The following is a 14,894-nucleotide window of genomic DNA, read 5'->3' on the forward strand; positions in this document are numbered from 1 at the left end:
TTCTGTAGCAGTGGCACAAGGAAGGCTGGGGAAGCACTAACTCAGGTAACCAAGGAAAGTTCATGCCTTGAAGGTTTGCAGACTAAGGCAATCAGTGGTGAACTGTAGTGTGCCTGAATACACATCGTGATGAAGATGACTTAACAGATTGGTTTAAATGTGTCCAGAATTGCTAGACTGAGCCCATAGCCTCTAGTTGATTTTGAACATACTTCTTACCCAGCAGCAGCTTTTTCTCTCCTTATATTGTTTTATATTTCTTGGCTTCTGCACCTCAGTCCTGAGCAAAGCCACCTGCTTGTGATGAAATGCTGCTGACTCCGTTGTTTGTACTCTTCTGAGAGAGATTAATTAGTAGTTAATTTATGTGACTGTCTTTCAGTTTCTGAAATATAAAATATCAAGGAATTTATAATATCACAATCCTTTATATTTCTAAAATTTTAAAAAATACTCTTGGCTTGTTTCCATTTGAGATTATATCCAGAGTTGGGATTGACGATTCTGTTGCTGTAATGGTGTGTGTATTTATGGCATTGTCTTTGCAAAGGTTGTGCCTGTGTATATTTGTGCTCACAGATCCATCAGGAGAGAAGCTATTTCCTGCTTTGCTGAAAATGAGTGTTTCACATGTTGGTTATCTGTTGCTGTTCAATTTTGAATGAGTAGTGCGTGGGGATGGAAATCATAACTGAGCCTCCTCAAAGTGCATCCAGGAGTCTCCAAAGCTGCTCCTTATTGTACTTCTCACATGCATTTGGCTGTGGAGCTGAGTCCTCTTAGAAGGATTCTTTGCATCACAGATGGCAGCCTGCAGTGTGCAGTGTGGTGCAAAACTTTCTGCAGCCCCCAGAGCCCCTCAATGTCCCTAGTGATAGCCGTAGTGGAAATATGTGCCTCTCTTTGGGCACAGGAAATTAGGAAAACAATAAATATCAAATGTAACACTGCCAACAGTAGAGCAGGGTTTGCACAACTGATTTCGCTCTTTGAGAGTAGTATTACCTATTTATATCTTTCTGGACATAAGTACATGGAAATCTGTTGGTGGCTGGATTGAATTTTGAGCTTCCCATGTCCTTTAGTGGAGAGGTGACACAGCTGTGCCTGCTTTGAGTGGATATAATTTTTAACAATGTTGAGATGCTTCTATGGGCAGGTCTGAGGTGCTGAAGCAGAAAAGTGGGGTAGCACACAGAATTGGAAGGCAGAGGGTATCTCATCTGGAGAGGATGGAGTAAAATATGGGATTTGTGAAGGGAGTTGATGCAAAGTGTCCAGGAAAAGTCAAAGGCATGTGGAGGAGATGATTTGTAGCATAGAGGCTTGGTCTGTTGGCATGGAGTTAAGCCTTAAATGATATAAATTGACACATCTACAGTGACTTAAGTGTAGACGCAGATGGAGATATGGTCTGGCATGTGCTAAGTTCAAAGCCATTGTTGTTTCACATTTCCTTTTCTTTTATTCCAAATAAATCCTGAGCAGAAGCCAACTTGTGGTTTGGCTGGCAGCAATGCAGTGTTAGTTTTTGGAGCAAATGGGTTCTGAGAAGTTGAGAACCAGGCTCTACATTGCTTGCATGTGTGCCTGTGTGTGTGGCAGTTGTACTGAGCAAGTGTCTGGTGAGTCCTGTTTTTCAGGATGATCTCATTCTTCATGATAAAGCTCTGCAGCTTGTCTGCACCTTGGCTAATGTTGCCACTCTTGTTGCTACAAAATCCTTGGTATTTTCAATTAAATTCACTACCAGTAAGCAAGGCTCAGCACATCTGTCACCAAAACACAGAGCTGCCTTTCCCAGTAGAAACCAACTTTTGACTCACAAATGCATTATTTGGTGGTTTGACCTCCTGAGTATTCTCAGTGTCTTTATTCCTGTTTTTCACCTTTTGTTGGGTTCTGTTAGTGCATCTTTAGTTAGAAAAGCTTTACTGCCTGCAAGGATTCATGCACAGTCAGAGATTTTGAAATTTCCAGCATAGGCTCTGAGATTTCTTGTTTTCCTAGTGATATACATGTGAAGGCTGAGATCTGAGCTGCCAGGTCAGACAATGTCCTGAGCTGCAGAAGGTAACAATGAGAAGACACTTCAGAAACAGTGGAATGTAAGGAGAGTACAATGGATTTGTGGGGTGAAGGTGATGCTGAGTGGTCCTGTTCATGCATGCTTTGCCTGGGTCAGAGTGATCTCCTCTGACTCTGGGCCAGTAACCCATGTTATGTGATCTGTTTAGGCATGTGCACACCGTTGGAAAAACATCTACTATGAGACAGAGTACATCCTGCCCCATGGCTTCTGCAATATCATTCCTCCTGACCTGCAGTCCAAAGGGAGGAAGCTCTTGCCCTGCTATGAAGGTAAGGAGTCAGGCCAGAAGTGGAGTTTATAATGCCCCTTGCTGTGCTTCTGATAATACGGTAACCTTCAGTACTGATTTTATTTTTTTAAAAAACATTTCACTGCCTCATGGCCCAGCTGTGGTGGCAGTTGGGTTTTGGATGAACTTGGCAGAATAGCACAGTGACTGGATTCTGTGGCTGGTAAAGTGCATGGTTGCACTTTACTGGAGGAATAGAAAGTTTCTGAATTGTGTTTTGAGGCAGCAGCTCTCCCCTTAGGTAAATAATAAGAAGATATTGATATGAGCTTGGCCTTTTGTGCTTCACTGTGACATGGAATAAAAATCCTGAATTATGTTGCAATCATGAACCAATTTGCCTATCTTATGGAAACACTTCCATTTTTATATTGTCATTTATCAGAAGATTGGGATGTGGGACAAGGAGGAGTGCTACTTTCCTCACTTTGGGGTACTTTGCAACAATTTATATTAAATTGCTGCTGTGTTAAGGTCTGGGTTTGGGGTGGATACAGAGAGAGGGCTTCAGCTCTGAGCCATGGATGGCTGTGCCTTTTGGTTCTGCACCAAATCCCACGTGCCATCATTTTAATTTCTCCTTCTCTAGTGCATGTGAAACTTTTACATCATGTTTCCATTTTTTAAAAGACTTCAGGAGACAGAGTCTCCTTGGCCAAAAGCAATTAACTGAATAAGAGGCACGAATGTATTGTTAGGTAGAAGATAATGGTATCTCCTAAGATTATTTGATATGTGAGAAGTTTTGAGGGACTTGTACCAGCCATGCTAGCTGCTGTGCAGCAGAGTACATAAAAGCTATGTAAGCCTTCCTCTTGTGGGTACTGTTCTACTGCATTTGTCCTTCCTTGCCTCTCTGCCCTCCTTGTTAGTGTCAGCAAAATCGGGAAAAGGCCTTTCACTGATGTTATACACTGCAAATCATCTGATATTAACTTTGTGGACATTGTGCACATGCAGGAATGCCAATGGGGCTCCCTCTGAGCCTTTGTTGCTGCTCCTGCACTGCCTGAAGCCATGGTGGGGATGTGGTTTCTGGAAGAGAAGAATCACTTGTGTTTATCTATGCGTCATGTTTTTGGAGTAAGACTGCTGTTAATCTGACAGGATATTTGCCAGGAATTGCTAAAAAATAGAAATGTGTGGGCCTAGTACACGTAGAGCAGCCAGTGGAAAGTTGGCAGGGTTGATGCAGTACTATGCTGGCTTAATTTCACTGCATAGTAAGGTGAAAATTGAAAGTTTGGGACAGATTTCCATGCAGCCTCCTGCCACATCAGACATGAAATCACAGTGTCACAAGGAATGGCTGCATTCATTTGCTCCTGATTCTTTAAATTTCAATAAAACAAGCTCCAAGAGAGATAGCTGTGGTATATCACATGGAGGAGTTCATTGTTTAGGGTTTGCTGTGAAATAAGTTTGCAGTCATCCTTGTAACTTTTTTTCCTTCACTTTCTGGAAGGAGAAGAATAATTTTCCCCCACTGACACTGATAAATGGCTAGTGCAAAGCTTCGAGTCTGAAGTGCTTGTGCACTGACAGCCTCTGTGGCCGTTGCTGGGAGGCTGCCAGACCTGTGGCTGCAAACCCTGCACTGGGACACACGCCTGTGCCCGACAAGATTCCAGTGTCTCAACCTTCTCTGGACCTCGCCATGTGCAAACAGGGGTAGACAGTAGCCTGCCTGCTTCCAGGAGCCTTGTTTTGAGTGCAGATAAGGTGATAAGCCTCAACGGGTGAAGGGTGCAGGCCAGCTGAGAGCACATCAGTGTCCATCCATGGAGAAAATGGAAATTTCCTGACCAGATGGCACTGGTGCAACAGCATAGTCTCAATCCATTTTGTTCTTGCCTGGCTTCTCTGAAGGGGCTGACAGAAGTCTGGAATTGAGAGATAATTAGAACACAGCAACAAATTTAATAGTTAAATGCAATCTCTCTGAGTAGGAACTGCTCTGGTTTAGATGGGCTGGGTGTGGTATAATAGCTGCTTTATGGGGCCACAGTCTTTCAGGCAATACTTTCAGTTGGTTATTTTTCCCATAGTTTAAATGGCTTTTCAAAAAAGGGAGCTGCCTCTTCATTCCCCCAATGCATTCAGTTTACAAGAAAGGATGGTTGTGTGTACTGTGAGAGGCAGTCCAGCTGATGAGGAGAGCTGGGATGGTTTCCTACTCCTCTCTGGTAGGAATTGATGGTGGAAATGGGGAAGACTGATGACCCCTTTGGTTAGTATGTAAGGGGAACAGCACATGCTCATATTCCTTGCATCCAAAACAAAAAGTAATTTTTTCCCACGGGTCCAAAACGCATTTGGTTTTCTGGGAGCCATCAAAACATCCCTGCTTTGTGGTGGCAACTCAGTATCACAATGCTAGGTCAGAGAGATTGCTACTGTTTCCTCCTAGAGTAGTGAAACGCTGTAATATAGGAAACAAAAAACTTTCAGCACATGTGATATTTTACATCTTTGAGGATGATAGATTATTTTATTGTACTCTGTAGCTTAGTTTATGTTATAGCATTCAAGTTTGCTTAGAGACTGGCAGACAGTTTTGTTCAAAGAAAAAGTTTGAGGGCGTTTACCTTCAGAATTGTTGCACATCAAAGCTTATTCTTTTTCATGTTGCGTTGTTTTATGCAATTACTCTGTCCTCCATCTCACTTTTCTTGTAACCTGAGATCATCCTGGCTGCAAACCACTGCCATCTTCTTCTCTTTTTTCCTGTATGTATTATTCATGGCACATCTTCGAAGCTGCACAGGCTGCAACCTCCTCCAGACTCAACCTCATCGTGCTGCTTTGCTGTCAGCTGTTGCTGCAGCAGTTTCATGGCTTGCAGTCTCTGTAATCAGGAATGCACAGCAGTCAGCAGGGAGACAGGAAAGAATAAAGAAGTGTAGAAATAACAAATTTGCCCTTGATTGCAGTTACTGCCTGGAGCTATGTGAAAACAAATCAATTTAATGTCCTGCAAAGGTTGTTATTCAGACATACAAAAACTGTGAGCTGATACAATACTAGCACAATTTCTATCTAGTTGGTTGCTTTACTTCATGGCTGGCTGGCTGGATATGTTGTATGAGTGACATGTGTCGCACTGAAGTGGAGGTGAGGTAGAAGCAATCTTGGTTTCTTCCTGGTTTCATCCCTTTCTGAGCTCATCTATTGCTTGGGAGAGGCAGAGGGGCTCTAGGGAGCAGACAGAGGTCTGTGATGCTGGGATGTGACCCTCTAGGATGACTGGCACCCCTTGGCCATGGATGTGTGGGTGGAAAGGATCTTGCTTGCATGTGGAGGCAGGTGTACATCACTGTAGATAGGAGTTAGGGGAGCAGATAAGAAGGGGTAGTTTTGTGCTGAAAGGGTTAGGCAGAAATCCAGGAGCCCAGTGCCTGTCTGTACTGGGCTGCTGGCTTGTTGGGGAGGACGATATCACTCTTGATTCCCCCCGAAATTGGTGTGCTGATCTCCCCTCTGTGTCACTGGAGCTTTAAATTCTCAAATAGCCCCGATGTCTGAGGTATTTGGGCCTCCATGCTTACATTTCCACTTGTGAAATGTCATGGCCTTGGCAGTGAAGACTGAAGCAAATAGACCCTGAAGTCAGGAAGAAAGCAAATATCACCCCAGACTTCAAAATGGGCAGCTAAAGAAGCCATTCAATATTTCAGCTTTCTCTGCAATTTCTCTTGCAAGGGGTCCCTGTTTCCACTCAGCAGTGGAATCTACATTTTCTTTAGTACCCTTTTGTTGTTGATGTATCTGAAGAAGGCCTTCTTGTTAGCTTTGCTATCTTTCACCAGATTTAATTCTGAATGGGCTTTGACCTTCCTCATTGCATCATGCAAGGGTGGGGATCGTGCTATTGTGAATACATGGCTTTTAGGACATGCATAGAGTTATTTTTCAGGAAATGCTGGAGGGAGGAATCTCTTCTCCTTGGCTCTCTTAATGAAAAAAATGTTCACATTGATAAAAAAATATTTTTCCCCAGGCAAGTACTGGACAATCTGTATGTGGAGAGTTAGCAGTTCAGAGCCCCAACACTTGCTGAATAGCTATGGGCTAATATGGGCTTCAGTTCTCAGTGAAATTGTCATTTCACACGGGTTGCCATTAGGAGACCCAGCTGTGCTTCTGGTCTGCTGGGATGCATCTCACTTTGTCAGGACCCTACCTTGGCCAAGAGTGTTGGGCTTTGGGACTGTAATTTGTGGATCAAGTCTCTATTCTGCATGGTGTCTCCAGCTGAGCTTTTCCCTGTGCTACTGGTATGACCTCAGCAAATGTCTGAAATTCTGAACGTCCTTATGATGTTAGGAAGAGACTCTATGTAGTACAAAAGGGAGAATGGTGTGTGTGTGTGTACTTATGTCTACATAAAATATTTTGCAAGAAGGCAGCATTTTTTATAATTAATTCCTTCTGATCTTCAATAAGAAAAAATGCAACTTCAAAGGAACTTGCTTGGTTCCAGAGGCAGTTTGCTTATCAATTTCATTATAATTAATGAAGCTTAAAATAAAAAAAAAGTATAAAAAAGTTTCACAGTTATCAGGTTATATGCTAAATTGTTTCTGAACATGAATTACTGTAATATACAGGAAATAGTGATAGTATGGTAGATATTTGAAAATAATGCTCTGGAAAAAAACTGGAAGGGCTCTGATCCAGCTGTAAGTTTCAAATACTTCCAAGATGAAAATATATGAATTAGGGTAGGGTGGAAAGTGATTTTCTTTTTTTTCCTCTTTTTCCTGCTCCTCACTGTGAACTTAATGTATTCCTAGAAATATTTATTTTCTCATCATCTAAAAGATAAAGTAAAAATGCCTCAGGTTTGAGAGGGCAAATGATTGCTATGTAAAATCCATAAACAAAAGCTGTAGGGTGCTGGTTGGGTTCCCTGTGAACTGAGAGCTCTAAGCACGTGGTCATGAAAAGCAGCAGAAATAAATATCCTGCAAAAGAGACTGTTGTCTGATCCAGTAGAAACACATCTTTTCCTCAGTCACTGTTTTCTTCCTGGAACTTGTGTCCTGAAGCACCCTCACCAGGAATGCTTCTGGGCACTTTGATGACTGTCATTGTAGGGGAATATCACTTTATTTCTCTGAGGTAATGGGCCTGAGTGTTAAACCTCCCAGAGCACAGTCTCTAGGAGGCACACAGGGATGTGCATCACTTCTTCCCCTTTCTGAGCTGTAGTGATCTGCTACAGATGGCCTTCTCTAATGCATCTTTACTGGAGTGATGCTGCTGGTCTTTTCATGCTGCTGTGGCACTGCTTGTTTAGCATCTCTAGGGGCACTCTGGCCTCCCTCCCCAGCTGGCTGCTTGTGATACTCCCCGATGTGGGTGGGTGTGCTGCTTGCTGCATCTTGGTGGCTGATCCACTGATGAAACCCAGAGCCCTGCATGCTGGTGTCTCTCCAGGCTGTGTGATAGAAACATAGGTGGCTCAGGTGAAGAGTGTGTGCTGTGCCAGGGATGACCACAGTTTGTTTTCTTCCCTTCTTCCATCCAGAGTACAAGAAGAAGTATGGAGAGGAGCACGGTTCATGCCAAGCAGGGATCGCAGGCTTCTTTACCAAGGTGAGCTGGGACACGTGCATGGAAAGCTTGGGCTGGGTAAGTGGCTCTCCTGTTGCATGTCCCAGGAGGAGATTCCCAAGGATGGCTTGGACAGAGGGCTGAGTGCTGAGAATGGTCCCTTCCTGCCAGCAAACACTCCTTTGCCATGTCTAGTTTCTCAGGTGTCTGTTTCTTGCACAGTGGTTCATACATATGTGCATGTGTCTCTCAAGGTCTGTGGACAAGTATAAATGAATTGACTCTGGAAATGTCTTCAGGGAATATTCTTATTATGTATATCCCAAAACTTGCATAGAGGTCATTAGCTCTTTACTGTAAGTGATGATGTAAAAGTCTTTCTTGAGTAATTTTGTTTATGTATGTGTACATGTGCATGAATATGATGCACACGCATATAGAAGATAAACACTTTTTTTCAGTTCTGCTACAGTTCTTTGTTGCAGCAAGATGGAGTAAAAAAATGTGGTAGAACATACACACCACAGTTGTTTTAAATACTTGACCACATTCTTTTCTGGACAGAAGTCTATCAGGCATGTTTCAGTTTTGTCAAGAATTAATTTGTTCCCTTATGCTTGGATTTTTTTCTTTTGTTAATGTTTCAGGGTTGTGCCTTTTTCACTTGTGTGTTTTGGTTTTATTTTAAAATTTTTAAGAACACATACCCTCTCCTAATTATATATATGCACTGATCTACAGAATGTATTGTCCAGACTGATACAAACAGAATGAAGGTTTTCTCTTTCAGAAATTGCCTTTTGCCATTTCAATAAACTGGGATGGCAGGCACTGTTGCCATAAGGGCACTGTCTGGTAACTGGATGTTCAGCCAGCAGCAGCTGTTTCCTGACTTTCTGCTCTCCCCAGCCTGTTTCTGTTCCCAGGCTTAAATTTTCCTTTGCTACCCTAGTTCAAAAGATACCTTTGAACTTTTATCACATCAGTCTGATGGCAGCAGGAAATGCAGATAAATGGCTTTTTGGGTCAAACAGGAGACCCTCTATCCTGTATTCAGTGCTGTGGATGGTAGTTTTTCCTGTCAGTAAGTGACCTGACAGGTATGGCCCATTACAAGGAAAAAGCTATTTCTAAGCACATGCTGCTCTTTGGTTGGTTTTGTATTCCTGTCCCTGTAGTCGTATTAGGAGAATCCCTTGTTTTACATCTCCCCCCAGCTGGAACTGGTCACCTGAAGGGGACTCGGGTATGACTGCAATTTCCTACAAGGATGGAGTCCACCCATGACTTACATTGAATGGGGATGTGAGGAAAGCAGCTGTTCATGTCTTCTTGGGGGATGGAGAACTTCCTGGGGTTAATGCTCTGCAGGCTTAATTTGGTCCCTTGCTGGAGGTATTTAAAACCACATCCAGGAGCAAGGTTTTTCTGCAGGGATGCTGGATGTTTTGGGACAACATTTTGTGAATTTCTCTTGAATGTAAATGTACTGTGGATTTTGACTCAAAAATACTATCCATGACCATCTACCTTTGAATGCTGGGTGAAACTGTGCCTGATTTCTATGGTCTTTCAAAATGGTAAATCAGTCTGGTTGTCTGTAACACTCCCAAACCATTTTATGATGCTATGATGACTCTTATATTCAGGTTGTCTCTCAGAGTGTCTGATAACAGAGCTGGGCAAAATGTTCCACCTAGAACATAACACACATCCTGCTTGTTGAGTGCATGGCAGCTGTTTAGCTTCACAGTTGTAAAATCAGAATCCTTTGTGCTGTTTCCATCATGGTTAGTTAGTATAGCATGTCAGCCAGTATCAGTAGGGCGTGATCTGTAGCTGAGTGATGGGCTCTGGGTGGGCTGAAGTACTTCTGGCTCTCGGTCTTCTGAAGGATGTTTGGGAAAGGCAGAAGTAGAGAGATTTTTCAGAGAACTATCAGGGAGTAGGGATAAACTTGATGGTTGGTAAGGGATAAGCTTGATAGTTATTAAAGTTGAGGAAAGTCTTCTGTTGCAGCAGAAGTGCCGAGCAGAAGTGGGCTGTAAAAAGGCAGCCTGTCACTAGGGTGTATGCAGTCACCTCCAGATTTGGGAAGAAGGAAGGATACTGTCCAAATGCACACAGAATGGAGGTTGTTACAGATAGACTTATTATTGGTGTTTTAAGTAAATATCCTGTCCCTTCTCCATTAATGTGTAAAGTTTTGATTGCTATTTTTTCCTCCTACGCTTTTCCCCACACACCTCTGTTTTTTCCTGTTGTAGGAGCTGGTTATCATGGGGGCACCAGGATCTTATTATTGGACAGGAACTGTCAAAGTACTGAATCTCACTGACAACACATACTACAAGCTGAATGATGATGCTGTGATAGCCAGGAGGTACACATACCTTGGTAAGCAGCTCTCTAGTGCTCGCTGTGAATAGGAAATTGTCCAACAATGTGTTTCAAGGCTTTGATGCTATAAAGTTGGTAGTGTTTGTTTCTGTGGTGATGTATTTTTATAAAAAGTGTGAAAAGAAGAATATTTGAATTAAAATGATACTTATCTGGAAGCAAAGAAACATTCAAAATACTCAGTTTTTCTCTCCTTGTTCTAGCACCCTCCCCCCACACTTTGTTGTAATTTTTTGGACTAATATAGAAAAGGCATTTTAACAGCATATTGGATTGTGGTGGGCTTCTTAACATTCTTGCCTTTGCCCTGTAACAGGCAAATTATTTGTTACTAGTTGAACTGCATGTCTGCTTACATGTGCCTTTAAAACAAGTGCAACTACTAATTACAGAATTTGTATTGCAGATGCATTTATTTCAACAAAAATAACACAATCTAAATGTGTTATTGGCAACTGAAGGAAGTTGTGAAAGGCTTGGATATGGGTACATCTTTAACTCAATTGGTTTTACTTGCTCTAAAACCAGCTAATGTCCCTGAAATGCTTAATTTAAAGGCTTCCACTTAATCTGAAGTGCCTAAGACTGTTGAGACCTAGAAGGCATTTCAGCAGGTTGATGCTATTTGATTAAAGTCTTGCACTGACCTCTCATTGTCCCCTTAACCTTTAATATTTAAGAAACCATAATTTTGTAGATACTGCTTGGTGATAGCTAAGTGAAGAGTTAATGTTTACCTGTTTGCAGACATAAATAGGTTTTGCCACTGATAGGCTTGAACTATAGGGTTTACTATGTTGATGAGAGCCTCATAATTTGTAGTAAAAGAGCAAGGCAAATACAAAAGAGCCTTAGAAGGAAAGCTACTCTACTCATTTTTATTTTATATATATTATATTAATATAAGAAATAAAGCTGAATCTTTGATCCTTTTATTTCAAATACACTTTTTTTTCTTTGATGTATCATCCCATTTTTCTTCTTGCCTTGAAAAAATCTTTGTAAGCTATTGACTTCTCTTTGCCTAATGTCCTTTTCTGTTTCCCCCAACGAAAAAGGAACATGGTTTTCCAAGGCTTCCTGGGCAGTGATTTTAGCCAAAGGAGGACACTCCTGTCGGATCCAAGTGGGACTGTTGCTCTTTGACATGATACTTTCACTGTGGTCATATGATTGCTTTTCCCTTTTTGTGTATGCCTTTCTCTGTTTTACTGCTTCCCTCTCTTGACTTGCAGTTGGCAAACTGCTCCCAGTATGAGCTCCTTGTGTCCCTTGGTCATCTCCACACACATGGCTTCCTTGTCTCAGCTTTTGGAAGGGTACTGGGGAGTGCACTCTCATTTCCCTTCCCCATGAACATTTGAACAGAATATTGGTCCATCCTGAGCAGAAAGGTTGTTGAACTCTTCAGTACAGCCCTGGAGCAGGGAAGCCTTATAAGCCTCATCTGTCTGGTTGATGTGTTTTCCTGTCACAGTTATTTATTTCATTTACTACTCAGGATATGCGGTGACAGCAGGTCATTTCTCTCAGCCGACTACGACTGACATTGTGGGAGGAGCTCCCCAGGACGGAGGCATCGGAAAGGTGTGGCTCTTTATCAAACAGTGGTGTGGGTTGGATGCAGCACTGCACAAAATGTAATACTGATTCAGTTCTAATGTGTATGAGAAGACAAGAATTTTTTGTCTGCAGGGTAGTTTTGAGCACTGAGCAGGGGAGAGATGAGGTAGTTTGGTGAAGCTGTCAGATTTTCTCAATCTGTCCTTCCTGATGCATTGCATCCTTTGCCCTTCTTCCCTCTCTTTCCCACCCAGTCCTTACAATACTCATTTTAATGAGACACCGACAAGATCTCTTTCACATTGCTTTTGTTTAGGTTTAGGTATTACTTAAAACTTTCCTAGAAATGAAAATACTTGTAAAAGAGAATTTGTCTTCTGCTTCTTTTATTCACACATTTGACTATTTCAGTATTTACTTCAAGATAACATCTCTAGTAGAATGAGATTAGGCGATTTGATGCCATTTTTAAGCTTCATAATACTTTGATGTTTAGTGCATTAGAGTCCGGGTTTTTGCCAGCTATACTTAGAAATCTTGGTGATAGTCTCTTAAGAAGGAAGGAAACAAGAAAGATCTTCCTATGGGCATATATGCATTTAATGTCTCAAAGATGTAAACAAGTGAATGGCTAGTGAGTTGGGCAAGCCAGGTTCTCCTGTGCTGAGTATCCACGTGCTGTTGGAGAAGCTGGTTGAGGGTGAGCACTGTGACCTCTTATACTCTTCTAAATGAAAGGTGGAAAAAGTGGGAGTGGGGAGAGGGAGACAAGGAGTGTAAAGGATCTGCTTTTGTCTCTCTTTCTTCAAAATGCAATCCTTTTGGGGCATTCCTGTCACCACTTGCTTGAGCAGAGATATCCTGCAGCCCCCTTCCATCTTCCTACCTCTGACTCTCATGCTCTTTAGTGACATGAGTTGTAGCTGAATCATGCTGTGAGAAGTCTTCACTACCAGGAACGCTATCCTGTTCAGGCAGATTATTTTTGATAGTGGACATGTCCTGGGGGAGCAGTGCAAGGGGAGGAAATGGGATAAAAGTAGTGGATGAACTTGGTACTTACACCTGATCTGGCATGACTAGGGTGTACAGGAAATAGCAGCACCACAGTTTCTAGTGAGAAGACATCTGCATGAGAAAGACAGAGATGCCTTATCCCAGGTGTTCTGTTATGGCTGCTACAGTGCACCTTCCTTCCAAGCTGCTTTTTCTGTGGAACAAATTTAATTTCTCTACAAGGGGGAAGGTGTGGAAACACACCTGCTAGCAAGAGAGCCACAAGAAAGAAGCTGGCTCTGTAGTTTAAAGACTACTGCTCTAGTCTCTAAAGCTTACAGTATTCTCCCTTAGCATGGGATGAGGGTAGCAGGAACACATGGCAAAGTGTTGGTAAGAAGTGCTGAATACAGAACATTACCATGAGCAGTCCTGTTGTGCTTTCCAAATACTCCAATAAGCTGATCTTTTCCACTTCTCTGATAGAAAGTGATTAGCATTGTCACACCTTTTCACTTAAGTTAAAGCCAAGACTCTTAATGAGACTGGGTCATTTCTCCAAAGTCACAAAGGTTGTCATTATTTAAGATTGGGTTTGGAGTTGAGACACCTGGCAACATGCTGTTGGTGCTAAAAACGCCACTGCATAAGCCAGGGAGTCCTTTGTATATAGAGCAATTGTCCACAGTAAACCTGTGCTGTGTTTTTGGCTGAAAACACCTTTGAACTCTGTCTGTTAATAACTCACCACATTCCAGTGTTTGGCTCTTCCACATGCCTTGGAAGTAAGAGATCCTCTGTCCTACAAATTGTGTGAACACCTGCTAGGAGGGAGTCTGTCAAATGCCACAGGAGTCTCAAAGACTGACTGAACCAGTCTTTCTGTTGAAGGGAATCCCTTTCTACAAGCCATGTACTCCCCATCTGAAATTTTGGTACAAGACACGTTCTTGAACTTGAATCATCAATACTTTTTTCCCTGAAGATTTCAGTTTAACAGTTTCTCCTGTGGAAATGAGCAATGAATAGGCTGTATTTGAATAGTTTTCTGATTTAAAAATTGCTTCAGACAGAAACAGTGGAAATTTTTGTGGGTGGTCTGATTGGGATTTCTACTCTCACTGTTGAAAGCATCATGAAGTTTGCAATGCAGTATGTGCAGGCACATTTTCTTGATAAGGGAACACTAGATAAGGGAAGGGGAGCAGGGTTATGTGTTCTCAGTCTTTTGCCTTACTTATTTCCAGACAGTCTCTAGATGCCACTTACTTGAGAGTTGTAAAGTTGCCTGGCTAGGTGCTTTTAAGTGCACACATGTGCATGTACATGAGTGAATCAAAAAAAGTAGGCAAAAAGATAATATTTCAGTGTTTCTTATGACAAGCCTGTGATTTTTCAGGACAGTGGAGAAGTCTGTGTCATCTTTTAAAAGAAGACTGACCAGTAAAGGGGTCATAAAGTTGGATCCTGGGAATAGTCATGATCATGATTTAGATATTATTTAGAAAGCACAAGTGCTTCATAGTTAGTATTGGAAAAACTTATTTTCTTTTTTCATCTTTCAGGTTTACATTTTCAGAACAGACAGACAATCAGGCTCTCTAATAAAGATTTTTCAGGCTTCAGGAAAAAAGGTGAGCATTTATATATGTGTGTTTTCTACTAGGAGGGGGGTAGAGAGGGTCAGAAATAATGGCAGAGTCATCCTGGAGCATCATTTTCATTCCACTCCTTCATAAGTTGTCCAGCAAGCCCTCCCAGAAGAGCTAAACCTATTTTACAGATCAGCTGTATGCCATTTCTTCAGTAGCAGTCGTGACTGCAATGTCTGCTCAATGTCCATGTGACTGAATAGAAGATCTTGCTGAAAATTGTAGTAGTGGTTCTCTTTAGTTTTATGTGACTGTAGCAGTACCTCTGAGATGTGGGAAATTTAGTGAATGTCAGTGGGATCTAGCTTCTCCACTGTGGTGCTGTGTTTGAATGGGGAACAGC

At 42.1% G+C, this 14,894-nt stretch overlaps 1 protein-coding gene across 2 annotated transcripts in view; it reads left to right on the forward strand.

The window, feature by feature from the left end:
- Window positions 1-14,894, forward strand: part of ITGA9 (integrin subunit alpha 9) — a 210,299-nt gene that overhangs the window by 13,419 nt on the left and 181,986 nt on the right. For both annotated transcript variants that reach the window (XM_063158715.1, XM_063158707.1), the window contains exons 4-8: window positions 2,238-2,361; window positions 7,915-7,982; window positions 10,208-10,337; window positions 11,842-11,927; window positions 14,465-14,533. In XM_063158715.1, the coding sequence (XP_063014785.1) occupies window positions 2,238-2,361; window positions 7,915-7,982; window positions 10,208-10,337; window positions 11,842-11,927; window positions 14,465-14,533 (477 nt within the window). The remainder of the gene's footprint in view (window positions 1-2,237; window positions 2,362-7,914; window positions 7,983-10,207; window positions 10,338-11,841; window positions 11,928-14,464; window positions 14,534-14,894) is intronic.

The sequence above is a fragment of the Melospiza melodia genome, chromosome 1 (assembly GCF_035770615.1).
Source record: "Melospiza melodia melodia isolate bMelMel2 chromosome 1, bMelMel2.pri, whole genome shotgun sequence".
NCBI classification, from domain to species: domain Eukaryota; kingdom Metazoa; phylum Chordata; class Aves; order Passeriformes; family Passerellidae; genus Melospiza; species Melospiza melodia.